At 35.6% G+C, this 27,765-nt stretch overlaps 1 protein-coding gene and 1 non-coding gene across 5 annotated transcripts; one reads left to right on the top strand and one right to left on the bottom strand.

Moving 5' to 3' along the window:
* Window positions 1–149: 149 nt before the first annotated feature.
* LOC132063688 (THO complex subunit 1) lies at window positions 150–18,940 on the bottom strand. Of its 4 annotated transcripts, none has more exons than XM_059456366.1 (21): window positions 18,901–18,940; window positions 18,712–18,795; window positions 17,573–17,647; window positions 15,717–15,810; window positions 14,273–14,418; window positions 14,046–14,117; window positions 12,778–12,850; window positions 12,635–12,700; window positions 12,500–12,546; window positions 11,553–11,624; window positions 11,316–11,441; window positions 11,164–11,229; window positions 10,337–10,378; window positions 8,397–8,513; window positions 8,024–8,106; window positions 5,925–5,991; window positions 3,101–3,172; window positions 2,886–2,936; window positions 1,790–1,849; window positions 1,553–1,702; window positions 150–935 (listed from the first exon to the last, which is right to left on the bottom strand). In XM_059456366.1, the coding sequence occupies exons 1-21, from the start codon at window positions 18,901–18,903 to the stop codon at window positions 672–674; spliced, it is 1,830 nt and encodes a 609-aa protein (XP_059312349.1). In that variant the 5' UTR covers window positions 18,904–18,940; the 3' UTR covers window positions 150–671. The 4 variants fall into 4 exon arrangements, with proteins under 4 accessions (XP_059312349.1, XP_059312348.1, XP_059312347.1 ...); XM_059456365.1 differs by lacking the exon at window positions 18,901–18,940 and adding an exon at window positions 17,886–17,997; XM_059456364.1 differs by lacking the exons at window positions 18,712–18,795; window positions 18,901–18,940 and adding exons at window positions 17,886–17,997; window positions 18,557–18,612.
* Window positions 7,636–7,754, top strand: LOC132065824 (5S ribosomal RNA). The gene has a single exon (XR_009416801.1). It is a non-coding gene; the product is annotated as a 5S ribosomal RNA (ribosomal RNA).
* Window positions 18,941–27,765: the final 8,825 nt, after the last annotated feature.

The raw sequence follows: 27,765 nt of genomic DNA, 5'->3' as shown, positions 1-27,765 counted from the left end.
AATTATCCACATAATGTGACAAATATAAAAAATGGTTTGGAGAAGATCAGAATCCAAATCCTTAACATTTTGACTCTAAGATTTGAGATGGAGATATGTTAATTATTTAAATTTGAAAAACTTCTTCAAGCTAAGACAACTATTACATGTGACTGTTAAACATTATTTTATAAACAACGTAGACAAATTACATCTCCGTCCTGAATAAGTTAAAATCGACTACATGGATCTTCATTGAACATGTTTCCTCAAGTTGGAGGCAGGACCCACAATCCAAATGCATTTTGCAATTATCTCATGATAGTGTTTCGAAAAGGAATACAATAACATACGCAATGTAATCCCACAGGTAAGGAGTTTCGAAAAGGAATAGAACTTACGTAATCAAACACAATTTAATAAACACCACCCATTCTCCAATCTCGCCGTTGTTGCTTGCAACGATACCACCTCCCTTTCCGGCTAATTTAACTTTTGGCAACCATTTCCTCGACTAAAAATTAAGTTCTAAGCAGCAACTGTTTGCAGCCAACGGAAGAACAATTAATTCTAAAGTGTGATGTTTTAGCTATCAAGCTTCTTCAACATACATAGTGCAAATTCAGTCCATATTAAGTAGATCGTTGACATAAGTTACACCGGCTTGGTGCACAAACCGATACACAGTTGGATCAGCCAACCGTATCTAGATCGACTTCTGCATCTGTTTCTCCATCAATCATCCCCGTCTCTGCTTCTGTGTCTGCTTCCAATTGCCCTGCTTCTTGAGCAACATCTGTATCAGAGCTTTGCTTCTGGTTATCCTCTGGAGTCGGAGTTTCTTCCTGAGATATGTTATCAGTAGCAATTCTTGCATCTGTGTCCATGGGAGCAGCTGATGCTTCTGGATCCGATCGGCCCGCTTCATTGTCCATCTCATTTGGTGGTGTTGCAATCTAGACAAGATTAAACGAAAAGAACCGTTAAGGACAGCAAACAAGATTAATCTAGACAAGATTAAATGAATTAGAAATAACTCCAAACTCGGAATAACTGCAGCATCAGAAACAAAATGTAATTATCTCCAGCTATTTTCATTTTTGCAAAATGTAAGGCTAATAACTATCACTACGAGTAATATGACCACCGGAGTTGAACATTTATTGATGACATTACTCATTTGTTTCACCATTCTCTAAGCAGAATCTCTATTTTAATTTAACACCAATAACATGAGGTGAGGATTTCCACATGAGGCATTTACATGGCTTTGGTACCATGGACATCTTCAGCAGTAGCGCGTTTGACCAGAACATATTATGATGTTATATTTCACGAAAAATATAAGCTGCCACGAAGAAGACAGGCCAGAATGAACTATAAAAAGCAATAAAAATTTTGAATTTCATAATTGAAGTCATACACTAATTTGGTGTTCAATATTGTGGAAGGGTATTCTCGTTTATACGGTGTACAGACCATGCGGCACAGAGGACATGAACTGGGGAAAGGATTAACTTACGGGAAAAGAAATGGAAACTGGGAACATAAGGCTAAGTTCATTTTCAGGTACCTGATTTTCTTCTGCTTGTTGTGCTGAGTGTTTTGTTTCCTCCTTCTTAGTCCGCTTAGTCCTTTCGCTTGGTTTAGCTTGATATCTGGCCCGTACTTCAGTAGGCAATAGCTCCAGAGGCACTACCCCCTCAATACCATGTTCTGTAAACTGAAAAAGAAACCAGTAACAAATTTCATTGAGAATTTATTAACAATGATAAAGACTTGAAATCACACCCATAAGTTAAGCTCATACTCTGGAAAATCCCTCCAAGTCTTGCCGGGCTGAAAACCGCAAACCTTTCCAACAATAGACCTGGATAGATCCCAGGATATCATTACAATCGTGCATCCAAGAAAGAAAAGTCACAGAAATATGCATCGTAAGGCGAGCATAAAGATGTATCATGATATCAACACAACAATTTTCTCCCCGATTTCTCATTTTTACTTTATAGAAAATATATTACCTACTGTTACATGTGCCATCTTCCAGATAGCATGAGAATAGATAATCCTTACTACACCTGCCTAAGAAGGTGTATCTTTGATCACCACACTAACCCACAAATGAACAGTGAAGATTAGTCAATACTAATCGCTACTCCCTCCATTTCATAATAAGCGTGCTTTTACCTTATGCACACCCCTTAACAAATTGCTCAATCCTAGAAAATTCAAATTCGAAGTGTTTTTACCAACTTACCCCAAATCAAAATTTTACCTCTTTCTAAGTTTCCTTTTTCCTAGAAAAGCTACTTAATGATTCTTGATTATGCAAATAAGGGTAATTTTGGAAGAATAAGATAAATTTCTTCTTGAAATCCTAAAGCACCACTTATTTGAAACAAAATGAAAAGCCTAAAACACCATTTATTTAGAAACGGAGGGAGTATTTCAACTGCAAGAGTAATTTTTAAATTTTTTTATCTGATGCAAAATGTTTACTTCATCCAGCTTTGAGGTTCACTTATATATATTATTATTAGGTAGCAGTCTTGTATATACATAGAGATAAATATATTGCAACATGGTTCTTCTATATTCTAATGTAAATGACCTTCAGCTGCTTTTTCTTTTTATCAGTTAAATGAGCTTTTGCCTTAAGCTATATATGTATGTATATAATCTTAGTTCCGAGCTGATCAGTCCTGCATTAGTATAGATATAACACAAAATGACTCCTAATTTTCAATGAAATAAACCAGTCAGCTAGAATTCGGTTGCTACAATGTCTTCTTAACATGCCATTATTGAAAATAAGAGGTCACTTAAGCTGTAACCAAGAACATAATGTCATGGTGGTAATAAGTGTAGGTAGAAAAACAAGCAGAAAAGATGAAGACACTAACTCGGTTATTTTTGTGATGGTATTCTGCTTCTATTCCAGCAGCTTCATCCATCTATCAAATCAGAATAGATAAAAATCAAAGTGAGAAAATCAGAAATCAAGGAAATACTATGAAGACACCTGTTCCTACTGCAGCAAAGGGAATAACACAAAGTAGAAATTAGAGGGAACATCTCCTGCAAAAGTTGTTCTTAAAGAGACTTAATGGATACTTACATCTTCTGCCAGAGGTTTCCAGTACTCTGTGATAGTGGGAGTGCGCACACGTTGAGTATCAGTTAAAGCGTTCTGGAGAAAGAAGAGAAAAGAGGTGTTTATATGAGGTGTTTATATCATTAGCCATTCAAAGTCAAAATAGTAAGCTTCGTCTTCTTCAGATTCAAGATGCCTTGAATAAAGCATGCTAGAAACTACATATTCATGGTTTTAGTCTTTCGGATAATACGGTTATCAAGTCATGGAATAACTAGAATGAAAAGCTGACAGGAGAACCGAAATGCATGATTACCCGTGCTATTAGTCAGAGTTTGAGTAATAGAGTGTACAAATCTATAACTGACATGTTAGCAAAGACAACTTCTTATTGAGTGTCATCTTAGCATAAGGGCTACGTTGGCACGCACCACATAGTCTATACAGAGGTAACAGAGCCATGAACCTCTTGTATGAGACTAGCAACCTTTAGCTAGGAATCTTTTTATATCTACCCATTGCTTTATTCGCCAACCCGCTAAAAATAGTTTTCCATAATTTCGTGCTCCTCCAGAAAAGGTTTTGATTTTTTTTTTTTTTTTGGGGGGGAAATGGATCACACAAACTGACGAGAAGGAATTATTTTTCCATAATAGTTAAAATAACTTCTATCGGCTTCTTTAAATGCAGTACAGGAATCAAACATCAAGATCTTCTTTCCTTCTTTTTCTCTTTGTTATAGAAGTCTAACTCTTGGAGAAATCTATAGCAGGGGATCCTTGAGAGGACTCAGGTGGACAAAGGAAGGAAGGTGAAGTCTTTACTCATCGTATCATACCTACTATATGCAAATGATACTTCAGTGTTATGTTAGTTGCGAATGAGGCAGGTTCACTATTTATTCAGGATACTTCTGTGGTCCTTGGGGATTTCTGGGTTATCAAAAAGAAAAAGAAAAAGAAAAAAACTGTAATCTGAGGCATTGTCAAGGTTATGAGTTAATATGGCGCCCACCTACAGCTCGCAAATGATACTTTAATCTTATGCATGCTGCGAATATTAACTTATTATTCAGGACACTTGCATAGTTTGAGGCAATGTCCATGTTATGAGTTAATATGAGGCCATTTAAGTGGATTCCAGCCGACGAGGTGCATAATATTCATGAGCTGGATACAGAACGTCGTCGTAGAGTGGCTAACTAGCCCACAAAGTATTTAACGCTTCCACTTGGAGGATTCTGAAAATGGTGAGCTCAGAAGAGAAAGTGGAGAAGAGGTCAGCGGGTTGAAAAGCAACAGCTTTTGGAAGAAGGGAATGTTACCTCTTACAAAATCAACCCCATCAAGCATCCGAGACATACTTTATTTATGTTTCCCGTTCCTCTTTGTTGAAAGAACCAATGAGCTACTTTATTGTGGAATGAAGCAAATGGAGACAAGAAATTCACTTGGTATGGTGAGAGGGTAGCAACCCCATGGAATCAGGAGGATTGACTGTTTGTAGGTTAACCAACTCCAACAAGCCCTTAACGAAAATTGATATGGAGGTTTGAGAACGAAGATGGGGCCCTATAGAGGATAGACATCCTTATGAAATATGAATGTAGAAGGCATGGATGGTTTTCAAACAATGTTGGTTTGAGGTATGACGCTAAGGCTTAATCTTCAAGGAGTTCCGCAGTTTATGGAGCACGCCACGACAGTCATAATGCTCAGAAGATGCAGGCCAAGTACCCCAGAAATAATCTTTTAGGAGATGAATGCAAGATTGAGAATCAGATGAAACTTGATAATTTCTTGCAGAAGAAAATAGTCATACAGAGTTTACGAATGAGGATAAATGATTTACAAAAGAAGCAAGCAACAAATATTTATCGGTGAAATCGGATCATAGATGCTAGCTTGATGGTGGTCATGCAAGGCCCAAATGGAACTCGAAAGCACATAGGGAAGTGGTGTCCTTCACGTGGTGCACATAGATGCTATCTTAAAAGTTAACAATCTTATAAAATGGAGAAGCAATTGAATGAATCGGTGTACAAAATGCAAGGGAAGGATGTGGATCACTTACTATAGTGTAATTTGCAACAGAACTATGGACCTTGGTATACTATATTTAGTAAAAACGCTGTGGAAGACCTTGGTATACTATATTTAGTAAAAACGCTGTGGAAGACCTTGGTATACTATATTTAGTAAAAACGCTGTGCAAGACAACACCTCTTCATATATGCCAAACAATCTGAAGAGAAAAGAAATAGAACTTCTAAAAGAGTGGCGAGACACCAGCATAGAAAGTCAAAGGAGATCTTGTTAATTTGTATTTTTGGGGTAAAGAGAACATTCTTTTTGGTATAGATAGTTGGAAAAATACTTTCATATTTTTGTATAGTTGACAAAGAACAATCAAATAATTATCAATTAGCAAAAAAATTTAAGGATTTATATTAATTTTACTTAGTTATTTTATCTTAAAAAAGCAAGATATGAGCATTCATATCTAGAAACACACATCATATCTAACGAGTACTAGAAATATGTTCAATGTGTATATCATTCATACGGTTCATGATGATTATGAGAGGATATTTGGTTTTCTCAAGTCCATAGTCCATAGAGACCATAAATTACAAACGAGACTATTACACATTTTTACCCAATACTGTCATAGGTTCAAAATTAATCTTCTACAATGAGAATTCTTTATCAAGGAAAGAGTTCTAATGATTTTGTGTATCATTGTGACAGTATCAGCAAGTCCATCATACAGAGTCAGTGAAAACTAATGTGATAAAATATTTTGCGATATGGGACTCATGCAAGTAATAAGTTGATGAAAAACAAACCGGATACTGATCAGCCCATCTCCACAATTGGGAGAGTTCTTTGTTTCCAAGCCTCCATCGAGGCCGACTGCGAGTAAGGGAAAAAGAAGACAGTTAATTATCTTCTAAAGGTATGACTAAAGGGAACGAAAAACAGCAGCAGTTTGAATTCCAGAAAACATGATCCGCTAAGTAAAAAGACTTAGAAGGAACTAGGAACTAATAACTAGACATAACTATTTATGCTCCTGGCTTCTCAAGTCTAGACTACCAAACTTTTTATCGTCATTTAGTTACATAGGCTGCTGAGGATGAGATAAACAACTATCCACGCAGATGGGTCCACAATGTGTGCAGATGAAACAGGTCATAAGGGCACAATTTAGCAAATTATATGTTTTGTTTCAAAAAGATTTGAGAAAGCACAATCCAAATTGCTCGAAGACTGCTGAATGACACACTACAGATATGTGATATACATACATAGTAATTTTCAAAAATATCCTACAGTTGCACAGTGCAGAAGTACCAAATATCACAAACCAACTAAATTCACAAAATTGAAATATTTACAAACTGTTGTAAATAGTCAACCTTCGGCATCGGATTTAAGAAGATTGGTTGTTCCAATCACATAAGTAAAACTGAGAATTTTAGAAGCAGAAATATATGTTGGCTGGCTTTCATTACAGTAAGCTGCTATGATTTTTCACATGGTCTTTAGTTCACACTAATTTACATTTTACAGGCCACATAAGGATATTCGTCCCTACTAAACATCCAGAATCTCAATTAGACTCATCCACCTTTTTCTAGTCATTACCCTTATGCAAGAAAACCATGGGAGAGATCGCAGAAGCATGTGCTCGTTGGGTGAAACCTTTCTAGTTAAACCGCAACTTTGGTTCTACTAAAGGCCATCTTACGTGGATTTCTTTATGGTACGCATTCAGCAAGGTGTGTAGAAGTATCTGGTACGGGTACGTCAAGTTTTTTGCTGAATTTTTTAAGGATATTTTAAAGAATCGGCACGAAATAATCCACACTTATCACACCCATTCAGAGACAGATACATCAGCGTTATCAAAAGCGAAAAGCACAAAAAAGCTCTAAGGTCAGCTGGGGCTTTAAGCGGAAAGCGCAAATGAAGTGCGGGCTTTAATGAAAGAAGGCGCAGTGGTGCAAAAAGACAAATATATATATGTTTAGACCAAGACTAATAATAACAAGCATGAATGACAAATATATGGACAAAGAAAATGCAAAAACATCACGCTAAAGTGAAATATCAATTATCGAGTGTCACCTCTACAAGAGAGGCTCATTGGCAAGGAAAAGTATGTCTTAGAGCCTTGATGATGACACTGAAGCGCACATAAAGCGAGGCGAAGCGCTCAACATGTTTTGAGCCTCGCTTCAGGGCTTAAGCGCGCCTTTGACAACACTGAGTTACATGAAGGCAAATGAAGGACCCATGTAACATAGACTAAAGGCAAGAAGCATTAAATCCTTCATGCTCTATGTTGAGTGGTGCATTAAGCTTCAGCATAATGCTAAAGATTCCAGGGCAGAAGTATTCATCCAGCCTGAGTTTGGAATGGAATAGTTTTCTACGAATTGCTTTGGTGATTGCAGAAGGATTTTATTCTGGAGTGGACTTGTTGGATCTTCACAGCAATAGGCTCCTGCTTGTTTAAACTTTTCATTACTTATCGTTTTCTAATATTGTCACTAGTGCGATCATACCAGTACTAACGCACCAGATCCCATCAGAACTCCGAAGTTAAGTGTCCTTGGGAGAGAGTAGTACTAGGATGGGTGACCCCCCGGGAAGTCCTCGTGGTGCATCCCTCCTTTGTCTCTCTACCTTCACAAGGTAGGGGTAAGGCTGCGTACACAGCACCCTCCCAAGACCCCATTTGTGGGATTACACCCGGTATGTTGTTGTAGTAGAGGACGCCTAGTCCTCTAATGCATTTTCATTCTTGTTAACAAATTAATTTTTCCAATGTGAGAGAAATGCAAAACTAAGGGGAAAAAAAAATATGAGCTGGATATCTTCACCAATATATTATCCAAGGATTAAAAGCAACAACACGTGCCAACTTGTAGTTAGATACCGTTTTTTGGCTCCACCTTGAACCGGCTTTTTCTCTACCAGTTGCTTCTCAAATGGGGGGCAGCCATCACGTTTCCACCAAACCTATGGAAAAATCCATCATCCGCAGAGCATAATAAGCCAATCAACAAATAGAAAACAGAAAAATGTATAAGAGAAGAGTGAGAAAGAATATTATGCATAATAAGCCAACCAATAAATAGAAAATAGAGAAATGTGTAAGGAGAAGAGTGAAGTAGAATATTCTTTTTTGATGAAGGTGAAGCAGAATATTTTAGATAAGATATACATAAACACATGGCCTCTAGTATCCTCACAAATGTTTAAGATCTCCTGCATGAGAAAGCGAAAAAAGAGAGAAAACGGATGCTTACCCAATTCCTTTCACGCTCCAATATGTGCTCAATACTATGGAGGAAATCTGTGCCTTTGGGTGGAGTCGTTTGAAGAAGCTTCTTTACCCGCTCTTCACTAGTCTTTATTTCCTCCTTCTACAATTTTGAGGACACAAAATTAGCTTGTTGCTGAGGTAAAGCACGATGCTCTGTGTGCAAATATTCATGTTAGTCAAACCGTGTGGCACCTTGACGAGACGCCCTAGCCAATGAGGGACAGGTGTCGGACTCCATAATGTACACATGGTGATTATATTATGTAAGTGACTGTAGGGACTCCCCAGTTTAAGTAAAGCTATGTTCAGCAATAAATGGTCAACTATTTTCTCTGTAAGGTACAAGTATTAAACACAGAGCATCTTGACTTGCAAACTAGCAATCATTAACAAAATATTGATCCCTACTTCTGCAACACCATAATCTGCAAGAATTTCAAAATGGTAGAAAGAAACAAATGAGAAGTATGCCATATGGCATTTTCCCCTGACGCCGATCGGGCATACTATGTGTAATGATTCCCCCATTCACGATAAATAAAAAGATAAAAAGAAAAGCCATTCCATTTCGACAAAAGACCGACCATAAAATCTATTAATGATGAGATATGATTACAAGTTTCCAACCAGCATATGCCATGACCACATTTTCATCCCAATATGTGCACCAAATAAGTGCATGCTATCATATTTTTTTTTTGTTTCTAAGGAAATGAAACATGTTATTGATGAGCACTTGCTCAAGTGGAAAAGTCAAATCATTGAGGCCATGGGTCCTCCTCCTAAAAGCAGGTTTTTACTTACATTAGATTCTCCACCGCCCACCCCCCCAAACCCCCACCCCTCTTTTTTTTTTTTTTTTTTTTTTGATTGATAGCTTTTTTTTTTTTTTTTTTTTTTATGAGATATTATGTGGAAAACATGAGGAGAAAATATTGATCAAGAGGATAATCCCGGAAGGAGATAAAAGGAAAAGGAGTGACATAGAAATTTCAATATACAAGGTATTCCATTTTCTTTAAGTCCATCTCAGCTTTTGTTTTGATTATAAAAATCATTGGATCTATCCGGAATTTCTTCGTTGATTTTGGTCAAAGTACCCAAAAGCGGCTGACCAGATCGGGTACGGATGGTGTCGACACGGGTGTGGCACCAAAAGTGAAGAGTCCGAGTAACTTAATAGCTGCGGTTTCTGGGTGAGGATGGAAGTAATTTTGTAGTTTGTGTTAGACGTGTAACTTATTCCATATAGTAATCCACCTAATGGTGTGTTTACTATCTCAATCTTCCACTTAAAAGGAATAAGAAAAGGTATTGAGGCACGTTTTCCTTCAGGCAAAAAATAACACCTGCTAATTATATATTAACAGCAAAGAAGTAAAAATAGAACAGCGAAGAAACTTATGAAAGGACAGGTAGTCCAGATATACGCAACATCAGAAATTACAATAAATAATACTCTTCATTACCCACTGCATTATATAGTAACAACATTGGTTACATCGTCATGAATTATGTTGCAATATTCTAGAAACGAGCAGTTTAAAGATTGTAAAAGAGAATCACTTCTATAAACAGCTGCAATGTATTCTTCAGAGAACTTCTATTCAGAATGTAAGTTATACAGCAAAGGCTCATGTATTCCCCGGTTTTCTTTTGGAAGGAACATATAAATAGTGGTCCTTCTGAACAATAATTTCCAACAGTTTATAAATAGCGGTCCTTCTGAACAATAATTTCCAACAGTTTTACTTTCACACCTAGGGAAACCCTTGCAGAAGTATCTCTTTATGCATCAGTGTGCGTGCTATATTTTACATATACCCATACACACACACACACACACACACAGAGGTGGGAATCAAGGGACCGCTAAAAATCTGTTACAGCTGAAATGAAATAAACAGCAAAAGCAATACCAACCATTGCTTCAGAGGGCAATTCCTTCTCAGTTTTCCCTGGCGCCTGCATGATTACAAGCAAGTAGCAGTTTGGTCATTATTCCGTTGCAGTTGCAAAAAGAATATTTGACATTGAATTTGAAAAAAAAGTATTTGCAAGTTGAAGTTTTGTTTGGACATAACTTTCACCAGGAAAAACCTTGAAGTTTTGTGAGTGAACCATTATTTCACTTGACATAGTTAAACAAGTTTTCAACTTCAAATTCCCTACTTCAAGTTGAAGTTGAAATAACGGACAAAAACTGATGGCCAAACAAGTAATAACTAATAAGTCATAGTCACATCGGGCCATCATGACAAGAGACAAGATCAACACGAGACGCCTCCTTCTAGATTACTGACAGAGCACCTAACCTACTGCTTTCTCTCTATCAGCTTTCTACCGTGCTTTTCCTTCTCCCTCCTCAACTAAGTTAACTCTCACAGCTTCCCCCGGCGAAACTCCAGCAGAGACCACGTTTGACACGTTTTCATCAGTTCTCTTCTCCCATGTACAGCACGCCTAAGACATTTAAGAATCGTACTGATTTTGTATATTAGAGAATCTTCAATTTAATTATTAACAAACAGTCATGTGGCTTGTCATGATCCTGATCGAAATCAAACACCTGAGTTTTGATGGTTTGAATATGTGAATTCAAGTAGAAAAAACTTGTCTCACGTGTACACAGGAAAGAGAAAGAACCTTCCAACATTAGTTATTGTTCAGACATCATTATTTAAGGTGACATTATCACTAAAATATCCACTTGCACTTTGAACTCGAGCTAACAACATGCTTATCATTACCTTCAAATAGTCAAACAGAATGAGGCACTGAACCAAAACGTGGCGCCTGAAACTAGGATCTTTCAGCTGAGACAACAAGAATGATCAGGAATATGCCATTGAATTTGCTCCGTTTTTGCTTAAGAAGAGCTTTCTAAATTGAGGTCCCATACCTCGAGACCCATAAGTTTACTGCTTGTAAGATATTTTATGTTAAAGGTTGCAGCGTCATCCTCAAGGTTTTGAGCATTTCCCTCTTCATCACTTAAAGGTTGAGCCTCAAAAGTATTTAGCACGACCTGCAAGCCGCAAAAAAAAAAAAAAAAATTAAAAAAAATCACACATTACATGGAGTTAATGAAAAAACAGCAACAGAAACATCTCAAAGAATTTAAAAGAAAGAGGTGTACCATCAAACTGGATGTAAATTTATGCCACTTGCCAGGAGCATTAATCAGGGATGGCGGATTGCAGAAGTATTCCTGAGTTAGCAAAGCTAAAATCTTACAAAACAAGATAGGAAGGTGGGCGAAGCATATCGCAGAGCTTGTCAGAGATACTTCAAGCACAGTGATTAATGCAAAAATAAAGGTCGTCTGATTTCCGCAATAAACAATCCTAACCTGATATTTCACTCAAATTGATTACCTAGTTTGACAGAATCCTCTTCTTATTTTTCTTCTCTCTCTTTTTTTTTTTTTTTTTTTTTTTTTGGTGGCGGGGGGTTTTGGGGGGGGGTGTGTATCAAGTTTAACAGAATCAATGAGCTAGAACATGATGGTATCAGCTTCCTTTATATCTCCGTGTAACTTTAAGGATACTCTACCCATGGAGGAGTTTCTAGCTTACGCTTTGCCAAAAGCAAGCTAAATCCTCGCTAAAGTCAATCTCCTCGACACTGGTAATTACTGTGTTTTAATGGGTTTCTCTTTGCCTTCTCTCTCACCACTTAGGCTCGATGAGATTCTCTTCAAGTGTTGAGCCATAAATTTCTGTTCTTACCTCCTATTAGAAAGACAACAAAAAATGAAACGAAACGCTACATATAAATGTGTTCTCGCATCAGTAAAGGAGACTACTCAAACTAAGCAACAGCTTTAACTTCTACCAACCGCAGAAGGTCAATACGCATAGATAGTCAGTCGTAGAGACATCAAAACAGGCACCTAATCAACCTTCACTTAGATTGTTACAAAACACTCTATGACACTTCTCCAGGAATAACAAGCATGAAAGCAACTGTGTTACCAGGAAATGCAGAATTAATATCTCGTAATGTTAGGTTTTAAAGATGCTTATCGAATAGAATATGGTAGTCAAAAGTATTCCCTTAAAAGTAAAAACACCTGATACCAACCTGTAGACTCCAAAGTGTTCTATAGAAGTTGAAATCAATAGAAATACCTGAAACCAAACAAATTGATGCACTGTTTAACACTAAATAAAATGCAAAAACAAATCAGCAAGAAAGTGATGAGAAAAAGATATCTACCCTCAGGAGCTTCTGTCTCATATTTTGTCTCATTCGATGTATTGAAAACTCCCTTTATATTTACAGCTGCGGGAATTTGAGCAAACAAATTAGCACCAATATACCAAGGGGGAATCCAACCACAGAGAAAGAAAACAAAGTACCAGAACGCTCAGATAAGGGGAAGAAGTGAGCAAGAAACATGATAATGCGCCCACAGAAAACAACATCATTTGCCTGCAATGGAAGATGTTAAGCCAATAAGATATTAGAACAGTTTGTTTATTTAGAGAGAAGATAAATGATAACCAACAAGCATTGTTCAGGCTATACCGGCCATACGGAAAAGGAATGAAACACAATGAAATTTAAATTTAAGTGACGACTCGTGATAGGCGAATTGGCTAAAACAAAAGAGTACTTTATTTCATAAAAATAAAGATCGCCTAACATCACGAAGAGAAAAGTCGATGCAAGCAATGACTTCCAAGACCTTGTACTTGTTTTTCTTTATCGGCAATCTAATGATCAATCAAAGGCAGAGAAACTTCCACGCTACTCATAAGAACTCCTATGTATGAGATGATAGTGGATCCACCTTCCTCAACCTCTGTATGTAGGGGGGGAAATCTTTCGAAGTCCTACTTATAAGAACTGAAAACTTCGCCATAAATATGCAACATTTTATACATCCGATCCAGTTTTTTCCAAATTCCACTTATTTCAACAAATTTAGCTAGTATGACCAGTTAATATGATCATAAGACTCTCTATGTCCAGCTTGCACCTTACCCCAACTTCCCCTTGTTTCCTTCTACTATCTAAGCATTCAATTTTAATAAGCACTACATCGGTAATCTGCTTTCCTTTAATAAAACTCATTACTGTTTCAGCAACCAAATATCTCATCACTTTTTGTGTTCTCTCTGCGAGCAATTTGTGTTGAGACATAATATAATTACTAACTAAAAGTGTGTTCTCTATAACAACTTCAGCTTTTAGATGAGATGGTCCCACAGTTCGACATGGTAGCAAAGCAGGCAGAAGTCCCAGGTTAAAGTCTCAAAATAATGTTCCATTATATACTGAATTGAACTTTAACTATTGATCATTAGGAAAAAGAACAGAGATTTGAAATTAGAGCTTGTACAGCCAAGATAATGCCTCAATCTAATACAGAGGGAAAGATTTAGCATAATACAAGAAAATGAAGCTTTTTACCATGATAAAATCAAATCACGGGACAATGCCATTTTCTGAATACTAGAGACTATTTTTTTTTCAGTGCTTTGACAATGAGTAATGACTTGTATTGCTGAAAATAGATTCATTTTCACTAACATGCATCGGATGAATTAATGTGCAATTAGAGACAAAGATGTTCCTGATATCTAATACATAAGACAAAGCTGAAATGCGAAGCACTATGCACCTTTGATAGACGACGAAGCAACTGATTACACGTCCTTAACATAACAAGCTTTCCTCGTGCGAAGAGTTCTGGCTATATGTCACAAAAATGAACATAAGCATTTCAAATGTCAAGAATTTCCCGCACCAAATAAACACATACCATCAATAAAGTCAGAAATGTTCATACAACTTTTTTGATGACCCAAGAAATGTTCATAGAACTGAAACTGCTCATATTATGCATACCTTCCCCAATATGTCTTGTTTGCTCTCTATGTACCCGAAAACATCCTCACAGTTTCTCATTGTTGACATTTCTGTCAAATCTTCCAAAAGTTGGAATATCATGCCACCTTCCACATGCTCTTTCTCACAAAGATATAGAACAATATCTAGAAATAAATTAAAAGACAATATTACAAGGAAAGAACAAGTGGCAATCCATGATAATCTCATAAATTAGATTAAGATCATAAATGCATCTCACCAACTCCTATGTGAAATCAGCCAGAGCATTCATAGGATACCTAAATCCAACTTCAAAACATTACTTGGAACATTTTTACACCTAGCATTATGTAGCCACTCATTAGCAATTAAGGCATATGTCAAGGATCTCTCTACCTCTACTGCTACTACAATCGTGATCTTAGCTGATTTTGTTCCTTTGGGTAAATAACAGATGTATAACAATAAGATGAATTATTTTTTCTAGTAGTACTATTACAACTACAGAGACTTAAGGATCGCAATTTCCTGATAATAACCAAAAGAGAACAACATAGACAACCTTAAGCATAACATAAAACTTAATAACACAATAAAAAAGAGGTCCCTGGAAAAATGCTCCCAGGCACAGATCCCAAAGTAAGTCGTAAAAAACCCTATTCCAACACTCTCTCTCCTCAAAGAATCTCTTTGATCAACATAGCCACCTTTCCGACATGACCCAGAACCTTTTCTCAACTTTCACTCTCCTCAAAAGTTCTTTCCGTCCACTTTCTCATAGCCGGCGAGTACTATCCTCAAAATAACACTCACCAAATTTCCGACATAGCCGAGAACTTTGTTTTCCAGTTTCTCCTCTTCAAGGCTTCTTTCAACCAATAGAAGTCAACTCAAATAGGATATTAAGGCAGCACAACTCTTGTATCCTCATTAAATTCAACATTGAAAAAATACTACTAGAAAAAAGTGCAAGAGTTGTGCTGAATTCAATGACAATATAAGTTCAACCAAACAAGGTATTGTTTATACTGATGTCAATGAGATTGTCCTCCCTATTTCAGGCAACCAAACAACTCCTTGGTGTATTATCTCCTTCTCTCCTTTCTTTGAAGTTTATCAATCAAACAAAGGACTAACTTGTAGATGGCATAAGCAATATCCTCCCTATAATATATTCCCATCACCACGATAGATTGACTATCTTCCAGTAAAGCATAATGATATTGTATGTTTGTACCCAGTCCAGAAGTAAGTTTCAACTTGAAGAATAGTAGAATATAACTAATTCTTCTAGCACCCAAAAAGCAAGAGTTTCCATGTCTCTCAACCATCGATAACATTAAATAAGTATATAACTTACGAATCGCTAAGGTGAAACACTTCAAATATTCCAAGACCAAGAAACATACTAATAGACCATATCTTCTTTGCAGTATATTCGCTAGTGCTACAAGACACTCACCAAGAAGGCGGGGAATCTGACCCTGACTTGATTCACCTTCAACAATTGACACACCATACGTCATGACTTTCTGGCCCGACTGAACTGCAGCAGCCTGTGACAAGATTAAAAAATATTCACTACTCACAAGACAGTCATGTTACCCAAAAAAGTACTCTACAGCATTACCAATGGTGAAGTTCAAAAGAAAACCATAAAAAAGATATATGGAAAGGCAGCAGAAAAAGTTCCCCAACACTACAGAGCTCGTGAACAAGAAAGAAACAGCTTCGGCCTTTCTTGATGCAAGGTGATACAATTACAGAAATTCCTGATAAATGAGCTACTGCTTAAGAAGTATTCCGGTAATATTTGATGTATTCTCTCCATTTCAAGTTGGAACTTGAATCAGTCACAATCACGACTTGTCCTAGATGTTGACCCAGTGCATTTGATCTAACCCAGCTAACAAATTCTTGTAAGGGCATAAGCAAGAGCGAAAAGAAAGAGAGGGGACTTGAACTCTTCATACTTATTGGATATTTTTCCAACTAAAAATAAAGTAGTAAGAGGAACCACCATCATAGTTACTCAATTCCATTACGTATTCACTTGTTTTGCCTACTCTTGTTGCTTATGGATTATTCGACCTCCCACTGCAATAGTCATGAGCTATTAGAACCTATTTTGCATATTACAAATTTACCCTTACCAGAATCTAGATATTGCATTAGTGGCGCAACAGTATCTCCAGAAAAAAATCAGTTTATTTTTTAGTTTTAGTCTATTATCACACTTTAGCATTCATAAAAACCATTTTTTGGACTCATCTGCCAAATAATGTCTCAGCTATACTGTTAGACCTATCAACTAGTCTTTCAGCCTCCAAAAATCCTTCTTTGTTTGTTCGTTAGGGAATATTCGAGATCCGAAATATCTAAGCTAGATGAAAATCTACCCTTTACATGCTACTTATCACACGGACAACTCGTAGGAAAAATAATGCCTATTTACCTTTACCCTAAATCTAACTTCTAATGAGAAGAATCTATACAATGGAATATTGACTTACACTGGAATGCGTAAGTTTTAGTGAAAAAGGGCTACACAATGACAATAGAATCTGGGAGCATGAAAATAATCCAAAAAGAAAAGTCACCGGCATGAAGATCATATTACATAACATCAAGGAGTAATTTCCAAATAGGAGAACCGTGAAGTCTACGGTTCAAATCTCGGTGTAGGTAATTTCTTCCCATCTGTCTAACCCTTGAAGGGCAGAGTTAAATGGTACCTGTGTTGATTGAAAGCAACAAGCTGGCCCAGACAGCATCGTAATTAAAAAGAATAGGTTGATAACTCTGACTTAGTCCATGGAAAAATCTAAGACTCTAAATTGTTAACTACGTATCAAAGGTTCCAAAAAAAAAAAAACCTACATAGCAAGAGTTTGTCAAAAAAAGGCTAATATCAAGAAACTGAAAAGAGTAGGCTCACAAATGAGATGAAAAAATTAACCATAAATTAGTTAACCACAACACAATCTAAGATGATCTGTTACCCTAAACTAGAATCCGCCATGATTTACTAAGTTCAATTTTCATCAACCAACGTTTTCTCATCATAAATTAGTTAACCACAACAATCAGATTGTCAGTCGCCCTAAACTAGAATCCACCACGATTTACTAAGTCCAACTTTCATCAACCAACAACAACAACAACAACATGCCCAGTGTATCCCACGAGTGGGGTCTGGGGAGGGTAATGTGTACGCAAACCTCACCTCTACCTTGAGAAGGTAGAGAGACAATTTTCATCAACCAACATTTTTATAAATTATGATGCAATTCCTAATTAAAAAAAAATCACACATACCACCAGTTCTTGAAGTAGTGACCTGAGAATATTTTCCAACAGCTGATTCTCGTCTTGGACTAGTTTTGTTTGCTTCTGCAGATGATCAGAAAAGTCAATAGGCTGAAGACAAAAACTCCATAGCAGTAACCTCGCATTAGTAAGCATATCTCAATCATAACTACTCAGTGAAACCCACATGTATCATTTATCACATAAGCTACCGTTATGTTACACAAAATTGACTTCTTTATAATGAATACTGCACCTCAAACAAAGAAAACAGAAAAACGTGTCACCATCACAATCAAATGGGAAATGGCAGTCAAATTACATTTGGGAAACACTGTAAGAAAAAAGGTAGTCCACTTGTAACACTGGAAAAGGCCAAATTAAAAGCAGGGAGCAAGTTCTTATGTTGAATCTTGAACATTCCCTCACCCCAACTGCAACGACAAGGAAAAAAGCAGGTTTAATTGTCAGGTAAAGTCACTGGGTTAGATAAACTTTAGCCGATATCAACATCTGCTTGACTGGTCACTTTCAGGTCTTGGTTCTTCATAAAGGTAAACAATGTAATGGACATGTATTACCGTTTACTATTTTGGATCCACTGCATGAATTTCCTTGATCTGCAACAATATTTTTATAATTTATCTTTGTTTCTGTTTCACTTTCCTAGATACATATATGCAAATTTATCTTGTTTTTTGTTTTCCTTCTTATTTACCCAAGCTGTCAACAAATATAGAACACATTCAGATACACCTCCATAACGCACTACAAGTTGTATATACACCGGTTTTGCATCTAATTACCTCCAAGTAAATACACAGATCAATGGAAATACATAAGTAATCCCTCCTTCCCAATTTGAGTGCCCTATTTAGTTTGGGCAGTTGAGCTAAGAGTTAAAATTATAATCTTTAGCATTAAAATGGAGACAGAACTAGTAACATTCGCCAAATTTGAACATCTTATAATAGTATTAGTACACCAAAGTACCTTACTGATAGCTCGATAGTGAATAAAGAAGTGAGTAGCATAGAGAACACTTCCCTTCAATTACAATGCAAAGCAGAAAGTAGGACAAGTAATTTAGGGCACAACACAATTAGATGAGATAAAACTTAAAAGGGTATATAGGGAGTCAAAGAAACCTGAGGTTTTATAGCTTCTTGAACAGTTTGAAGAGCGAAATCTTCAGGTGGTCCAGGGTTCAAAATAGCCTGCCTAAACAAATCCTGTAAAATGGAAAAACAACAAAACTTAAAGATTGAATGGCTGAAAGAATGAGTGAAGAATATCAAGAAACAACTACCAGAAGAAAGAGAAACCACATAGCTTACCATGTTCAAGATTGAATTACTTTTTTTTTTTTTTTCTCTCTTTCTCAAATTTACTTAAGCAGAGACGCTTGGGGTTTTAGGATTTAAGGGTATGAGTGCTAGACCTAGAACTTTGGGTTTTCTCTTGTTTCCTCTTTGAACATTCTTGCAAAACCGGAAGAAATTCGTACGGGGAAAAAATAAATGTCATAGGAAAATTGGATGGTCCATAGATGAATTTTAAACACAAGTAAACGTTGAAATACTATTGATTCTTTAATATTTATTTGCCTGAAATACTTTTATGATCCTTCGTAAATGAGAATAACATGATCTAGGTAGTCAACCAGAGTTAAAAAGAAATGGAAGGTTTTTTTCTAACAATTGTATATCTTTTTTTTATTTTCAATTCTCTTTTATGTTGCTTTGAAGACTAATTTAGATTCCCGATGGGCAAAGGCAGAGGCTCATTAGTTTAAAAGTATATTGTATATGCGTATCAACTATGTGTAAGTACAAAAAATGTTGTGTGGTTTAACGATCGGACGATTGAATTTGTAGTGTGTAACAATCTAACTTTGCTCATTAGTTGCTACGGTGCCAAAATAAGATTAAATCGGTGCATCAAAATCCAATTATGTACAAAAAAGTGATAAAATAAATAAACTGAGTTATTTTAGCATAACATAATCAGAGTTTAAAACAATAATTTTGAAAGGAAAGAAATTACTCCTTTTTGTAGTTTGCAACATTTCTCATGTTGTTATAATGATTTGCTTCATCAGTATCGATATCCTTTTTGCATACGTAATTGGCAATGGAAAATCCCACTTTGGAGTAAAGTGTAATTGTCTACCACATGCGATATCATTTCAAGACTCGAATTCGATATACCTCTTATTAAGAATAATGAGTACTTACAACTCGATCACGATCGACGGTGATCAAATACAGTCAAACCTCTCTATAGTTGTCATTCGTTATAGCAAAGATTTCACTATAACGGCCTAATTTTCTCCGGCACCGATTTTTCATGTTATATTTTACTTCTTTATAACAGCATTCTATCTAGGGAAAAGGGTTAAATTTACCCTTCAAGTATGATTTATAGTTTAAATTTGCATCCGTCAAAGTTCGGGATCAAATTTGTCTTCCCTGTTAGGACACTTGATAAATTTGCCCTTATATGGATGGAAGTATGACTTGAACTCCACAACATAAAAAAAAAAAAAAAAAAAAAATTAGCCACGTCAGATCCATGTAGGCTCCACGTCGGATCCCAACCCCAATTCTTTTAACCCGTAACCCGTTTCCCCATCCCATTAAATCATACAACCCTAATTCATTTTATTTTATAGAAAATTCTTATAAATTAATTTAAATTAAATCTAAAATTTTATACTGAAAATAAAGTAGCGTAAAAATTTGCAGCAATGGAACAAAGATAAAAACCGCTAGTAAGGGAAACATAAAAGTAAATCTATACCAAAATTAGCTAAGTAGGCTTTTGGCCATAGATACCAAAAATAAATTTACTTTTTTTGAAATTTTTGAAGTTGGAGTTGTGTTTGGCCATAGTTTTTTAAATTGTAGTTTTTGGTGAAATGTAGTTGTAAAAAAGTGAAAAAAGTGATTTTTTTTTTTAAAAAATAAGTTTTTTGAGTTTTTGGTATTCCGGAATACAACTTCAAATTATATTTGGAATATTTATGGCCAAACACCCAAAAATGAAAAAAGTGAAAAAAAAATTCGAAAAAAGTGAATAATTTTTATATCCAAACAGCACCTAAATATATTTGAATTGATGAAAAGAAAGGATAATGACAATGCCTGAATATCCTAAAGCAACATGGATACTCTGCCACAGCTGGCATGCAGTACGCAAAACAGAAAAGACAAAAAGGACCTAAAGTGTCCTATTTTGGGAATTAACTGGACCTAAGTGCTAATATTAAAAGACAGATTGGACCTAAAAATTACTGAAAACTAGCTGAATAAATGGAGCCCTAACGACTTTACCTAGTAGCTTTAGGTTCTCAATTTCATTCTCGGACCAAACTATTAACGGCAGAGGGGTATTTTTAGACATGTTAACGGAGGGCATTTTCATTCAGTTTCGCATAATTTAGGGACATATTGGACCGTTTTCCATATATTGTATGTCTAACATTACTCCGGAAATTGTTGTGACTGGACAATAATAACTCATATTATAAGATAGTTATAATGAGTGAAAGACACTATCGGAGAAATCGAAATAGAGCTATTAGAATAACTTGTTACCAACGGTCAAGTAAATACAATGCATATCCATCATAGGCTTAAAATTGATATTGCTTGGTTACATTTTGCTTTTTTAAAATTAGATTAACTCTGATATTAGATTTCTAAACATTCAGTTACCATACCCAAGAGAAATAGGAATATGATTCGTAAATTGTATCCTAAATAAAAAAGGATTATGATTGTACAGTAGGGAGTATGTATCTATAAATATGAGTCAATTTAATACAATTCCTGTAATCTCTCACAAATATAAGGAAACTACAGAACAGGGCTACGTCTCCCATGTTTATGGCTTATTCACTCGTCATCCTCCTCCTCATCTTGGTTTTACCTGTGTCATTCTCCCGCCCTCTTTACCCCACCACCCCTCCTTCACTAACCACTGCTTTACCACCCCCTACTATGGAATACAACCCAACACCACCCACCCCTCCTTCACTAACCACTGCTTTACCACCCCCTACTATGGAATACAACCCAACACCACCCACCCCTCCTTCACCTACCACTGCTTTACCACCCCCTACTATGGAATACAACCCAACACCACCAACCCCTCCTTCACCACCCCCTACTGCCCCTCCAAAAAAGGACATGCTTCCAGCCATTGCTACCTATGCATCCCTTCTGATCATGCTTTTTGTTTTTATCGTGGCTGGCGTCCATTCATACTTAGAGCTTTACGTTTGGCCGGCCAAAGACGGTTCCAGATTTTAACTTTTTTGGGGTTCTATGGACTACTATTTCAAGACAGTTTAGTTAGCGCGATCATTGTTTAGTAGAACATTCAAAATTTTATGGACAACTATTTCAAGACAGTTTAGTTAGCGCGATCATTGTTTAATAGAACATTAAAAAATTTATGGACCATAAATGTTAACGTTATGTGCAAAGATCATATGCTATGTGCAAGTTAACCGTAAATGTTAGCTAAAGGAATTCATTTTTGTACATTGTTGTTGCTGTTTGATGCCAACAATTATATATCTTTTTTTATTTTCAATTTTGTTTTGTGTTGCTTTGAAGACTAATTCAGTTTCCGATGAGCAAAGGCAGAGACTCATTAGTCTAAAAGTATATTATATGTGCGTATAAACTATGTGCAAGTACAATAAATGTTGTGTGGTTTAAACGATCGGACGATTGAATTTGTAGCCTGTAACAATCTAACTTTGCTCGTTAGTTGCTACTGTGCCAAAATAAGATTAAATCGGTGCATCAAAATCTAGTTATATACAAAAAGGTGATAAAACAAATAAACTGAGTTATTTTAGCATAACATAATAGGAGTTTAGAATCCATAATTTTGAAAGGAAAAAAATTACTCCTTTTTGTAGTTTGCAATATTTCTCATGTTGTTATAATGATTTGCTTCATCAATATCGATATCCTTTTTTGCGTACGTAATTAGCGATGGAAAATCCCACTTTGAAGTAAAGTGTAATTGTCTACCACATGCGATATTATTTCAAGCTCGAATTCGATATACCTTTTATTAAGAATCATGAGTACTTACGACTCGATCACGATCGATGGAGATCAAATACAGTCAAACCTCTCTATAATTGTCATTCGTTATAGCAACATTTCAGTGTAACAGCCTGATTTTCCCCATAACCTATTTTTCATGTTTTATTTTACTTCTCTATAATAGCATTCTATCTATAACAAAGAGTGACATGCATTATAGCGATACACTCTTTGTAAAATTACCTCTATAACAGCCACACTCAAATATTGTGCAATAGTATTTTGTAAAAAATATATTATGTATAAAATAAAATATTGAAATATTTATGGTAATCATCATTAATGTCATAAACGTAGTAAATTTCAAAAGACAACAGATGCAGAAGGTGACAACGAAAGTGTTAATGGAGATCCTCAAGCTACTACTATTTGGGATGAGAAAGAAGAGTCAATCGTTAAGCTTTTAGACAACTTTCAAGGGAAAGCTATTGAATTCCCTTTTGCTGGAAGTTTGGACAAAATTTTCGTTAATTCAATCGTTATATTATCAATGAGAGATTGGAATTTATGAAACAAACTACAATTATAGATTCTTCCGTCAAACTTGAAATATTTAAATTCTCAATTAATTTTAATGCATATGTTCTTTAGATTTTAATTCTTTATCGATACGGTACAACTAGTTATAGATTTTTATTAGTCTTTTTAATTTTTAATTAATGAAATATCAAACTCAATTGAAATTTTAAAATTAACTACTATATTGTTTTCGTTTATAACATAAAAAGTACATAAGATTAATTGTTTGCCTACTTTTGTTTATAACAGCTAGATAAAATCTAAACATCAAATGTCAGCATATATACATAACAACACCTCACTATAACAACCATGAAATTTCCTGATAAACGCTACCATCATAAAGAGGTTTGACCGTATATAGTGGAAGGACTAATATTATTACCACATTCTTTCACACTTCGCTGGGGCTATTTCGAACCAGACACAATAGGGGAACACATTTTAAAAGATACAACAAATATATCAATGCCAACTTAAGTCTAGCACAAAATTTTATTTTGACACATCACCTTTGTGGATATATATTGCTCGAAATATGAATAGTAAACCTCCTTCTTACATTATAGAGATTTATTTTAAGAGCGTATGGACTTGACATGCAATAATACATGGAAAATTCCACTTTTACCTATTTATTTCTATTTAAACCGCTCTAACGATCCAAAGAAAACTCTCCCGATTGAGCACTAATGAACTTGTGAGTGTCACATCCCCGCAGACAACAACCGCAACAATCACCGGTTTGATCCCCTACCCCTCACAAAGTAATTTGATGCCCATAGTAAAATAGCGAATTAAACAAAACCTTACACAAGGTTTATTGTCGATGAGAAGAGGAGAAAAGGCCATAAATAGTCCCTTATCTATGGGAGTAGGTCTAAAATGGTCCCTTAACTATACACTTACCGGTTTTAGTCCTTTAACTATCCAAAAACTTATCAAATTTGGTCTCCATCTATTTTTTTATACAAACAACGTACAAACTCATAAACCTTCGTGAGATTAATCGTTAAACCATTCCTCAGACCCATATTTCTCTCTCCCTGCTTTTTTTTTCCGCAAGTTCATTCTTTAACCTCAACTTTTTTCCTCAAGTTCTCTCTCGCGTTTCATAACCGACGGACTGCGTTGGTTAAAACCGACCCAGTCCGTCGGTTTTGTTAAAAAAAAAAAAAAAATTAAAAACCAACGTGAGATCGTCGGTTTTTTTTTTTTTTTGAAAATTAAAGAATGAAATGTAGGAACTTGGAATCGAACAATGTTCCTTGGCATTAAAGGGCTTTACCACTAGACCACTGATATTTTTTGTTCATATACTTACATTGATTTAATTTATACTGTTTTTTCGCTCTAAAAACGGAGACGGAAAAAAACCGACGGACTCCATCGGTTTATTTTAGAAAATAATATAAAAATAATTATAATTTTTTGTGCATTTTTGTGGAAAAAATAACCGACACAGTCCGTTGGGTTTCTTAAAAAAAATTATTGAAAAAATCGACGGAATTTGTTGGTCTTTCACGGTTTTTCCATCGGGTTTTTCGTCGGTTTTTTATCGATTTTTAGTAGTGTTTGAGAAGAATGGTTACAGAAATTTTGTGCCTGAGTTTGTTTTTTCGAATTTTAGAGACTCGAGAGCGATACCAGTTTGGGGAAAAAGAAGCAGGGAGAGAGAAATATAGGTCTGGGGAATGGTTTAACGATTAATCTCATGAAGGTTTATGAGTTTGTACGTTGTTTGTATAAAAAAATAGACGGAGACCAAATTTGATAAGTTTTTGGATAGTTAAAGGACTAAAACCGGTAAGTGTATAGTTAAGGGACCATTTTAGATCTACTCCCATAGATATCCCATAGATAAGGGACTATTTATGGCCTTTTCTCATGAGAAGAGTCTTGATTATGATTGAGAAATCAAGCAACACAGGGAACATATACAAAAAAATATCGTCTATAAATAGGCCAAACCCATCGACAAACAACATTGTATCGTCACTTCTTTTGAGCACCTAAGTGGCCCTTGTTCCATTTAGACACTTCAAAGGTCATTCCTATTCCACTTAGACACTTTTTGCACGGAGCAAAACCAACACCAGTCGTCTCCTACGTGGATTAAGTGGCCAATTAAATTGTGCCAGCTCATTTAAATTGTGTCAACTCAATTAAATTGTGTCAACTCATTTTAATTGTAAATTCACTAATTTGTAAATTCGTGGAGTTTTGACCATTAAAAATTGGGGCTTTTGGGGCTTTGGATGTGCATGGCGCCCCCTTTGGTGTTGGTTTTGCTCAAGGTGCAAAAAAGTGTCTAAGTAGAATAGGAATGACCACACCGAAGTGTCTAAATGAATATAAGTGGACGGCCACGGGTGTACACTGGGTTTGTACATATAAATAAGTATTAGGTGAGATATGACCACATAACATATTTGCATCTCACACAATAAAAAACACTATAAATAAAACAAAAACCAAAAAAAGGTAAAAAAATATGGATTCAATGCTTGGACAACTCAGAGAATAAGTGGCAGTACGCATAAAGTCAGATCCAGGTTAACAAAGACGGATTTGACTCAAAACCAAGAGAATGCGTGGACAGTTCATTCCAGACTCGCATGGAATTTATCCCTTATTTTCTTTTCTCTTCCCATTCGCTCATGTTTTCTTCGGTTTCATCGATTTTATTTGGATCCCACCTTTCTGGTCGCTAACTTCGTTAACCTGCCGGTAGTGGCAGACGACAACCCAGGAAGAAAAGGGAATTTTTGAATGCGGAAAATAATTTAATGAATTTGAAAGAATTAAATGAGGAGTCCTGTGCAGTGAACATCTGTCCCATCAGCTATTACATGTCATGGGATAAATGATAGTTGGGTGATGCAAAAAAGAATTATAGGTTTTATATATGATGAAGGGAAGGGTCGTCACGATGGTAAATTTTTAGCGAATGGAATAACAACTAATATGAAATTTTTTAACATTTACAAAAAAAAAATTGTATTGCTTTAGATAATGCTTCTAACAACACAAAGGCGGTCGGCCTTATAAAAAATGAATTAAATCCTCCACTAGAAAATATTTTTCATGTGAGATGTAGTTGTCGCATTTTAAACTTGATTGTTAAAGATAATCTTAAGTTATTTGATGATCTATTCACAAGGTTAGAAATGCGGTTCTTTTCTTTTGTAATGCCAATAGGGCTAAAATTAGAGATTTTAAGAGTCAATGTGTGAGTGTTGGTCTTATACCTAAGAAAATTCAAGTTGAAGTTGATACTAGTGGAACTACACTTACATTATGTTGCAACAAGCATATAATTATAAGGTTCCCATACAAAATACTGACAACAATCACAATGAGGAGATTAGTGGGTGGTTAAGTAATTCCGATTGGGAAGATGTCGTGGAATGTACTACACTTTTAGAAAAATTTCATAATGCTACTCTTGCTTTTTTTAAACAATTATATCCCGCAGTTATCGGAATTTTAGCATACTTAGCCGAAATAACTAGAGTTTTATATGACTATAGTGAAAAATCGGGTTATCGAGCGGCTATTCACAGTATGAGGGAAAAATTTAAGAAGTATTATTTTTCCATCCCAACTTTATTTATATTGGGTTCTATTCTAAATCCTTGTCTTAAATCTTGTTATACCGTTGAGTATGTTAAACAAATTTATCGTTATTTAGATATTACTACCGAGGAACCATCTTTATTTGAGGCTGAGAAAGTGGTAGATGTTGAGCTTAAATTTTTTTTTTACATTATTCTAAGCTGGAAGAAAATGTTATACCCGTTGCTCCCGCCCTACTACTTCTACTTCTCAAACTAAAAGGAATTTGGAGAAACATTTCTACTACTCCTTCTAATAGTAGTGCAAACTTTGATGAACTTCACTTTTATTTGACGCAGCCGGTGGTGGAAAGGAGCGACGAAGTGGACGTCTTAGCATGGTGGAAGAAATACAAGGACAATTATCCGGTACTTGCAAGAATGGCTCGGGATATCCTTAATGTTCAAATATCAACCGTGGCCTCGGAAAGTGCATTTAGCCAAGGAAGACAACAAATTGGAAATCATAGATACTCCTTATCCTGATTTAGCTTGCAGTACTAGTTTGCATTCGAGATCGGATTAGATCGGAGCGGCGTAACCAAAGTCTAGTGGCGGTGTAAGGCGAAGACCAAGAGATTGAAGTTTTAATAGCAAGTGAAGAAAACCAAATTGAAGACATGGAAGATATCTTAATGGATGAATATGATATGGCGGACAATAGCCAAATGGTTGAAACAATGTGATTTTATTCTCGTACTACTTAGTTGCAACTCATGTATTATTTGCAAGTTAAAAAAATTACAACTTGCAAATAAATGTTATCCATTAATGAATAAAATATATGGCTCATTGAGCTTTCTTCTATTTACTTGTGTTCATATTCTTACAAGTATTCAAGTTAATATTACTTATATTAAGTTAGGAATATACCTTAGAATATACATCTACTTAAATTATAAAATAGAAAGTTATAACTATATATATATAAATA

The sequence above is a fragment of the Lycium ferocissimum genome, chromosome 7 (assembly GCF_029784015.1).
Source record: "Lycium ferocissimum isolate CSIRO_LF1 chromosome 7, AGI_CSIRO_Lferr_CH_V1, whole genome shotgun sequence".
Lineage (NCBI taxonomy): Eukaryota > Viridiplantae > Streptophyta > Magnoliopsida > Solanales > Solanaceae > Lycium > Lycium ferocissimum.
This window is presented reverse-complemented; position numbering and strand designations above follow the sequence as displayed.

Excerpts from the sequence above, each read along its gene's own strand:
- LOC132063688 (XM_059456364.1), bottom strand. The coding sequence starts at position 18,597 with ATGCTACTCACTTCTTTATTCACTATCGAGCTATCAGTAAG. Across the intron at positions 12,547-12,634 it reads TGAGACAGAAGCTCCTGAGG|GTATTTCTATTGATTTCAAC; the intron begins GTAGATATCTTT and ends GTTTGGTTTCAG. Across the intron at positions 1,850-2,885 it reads ACCATCACAAAAATAACCGA|GTCTATTGTTGGAAAGGTTT; the intron begins GTTAGTGTCTTC and ends GGATCTATCCAG.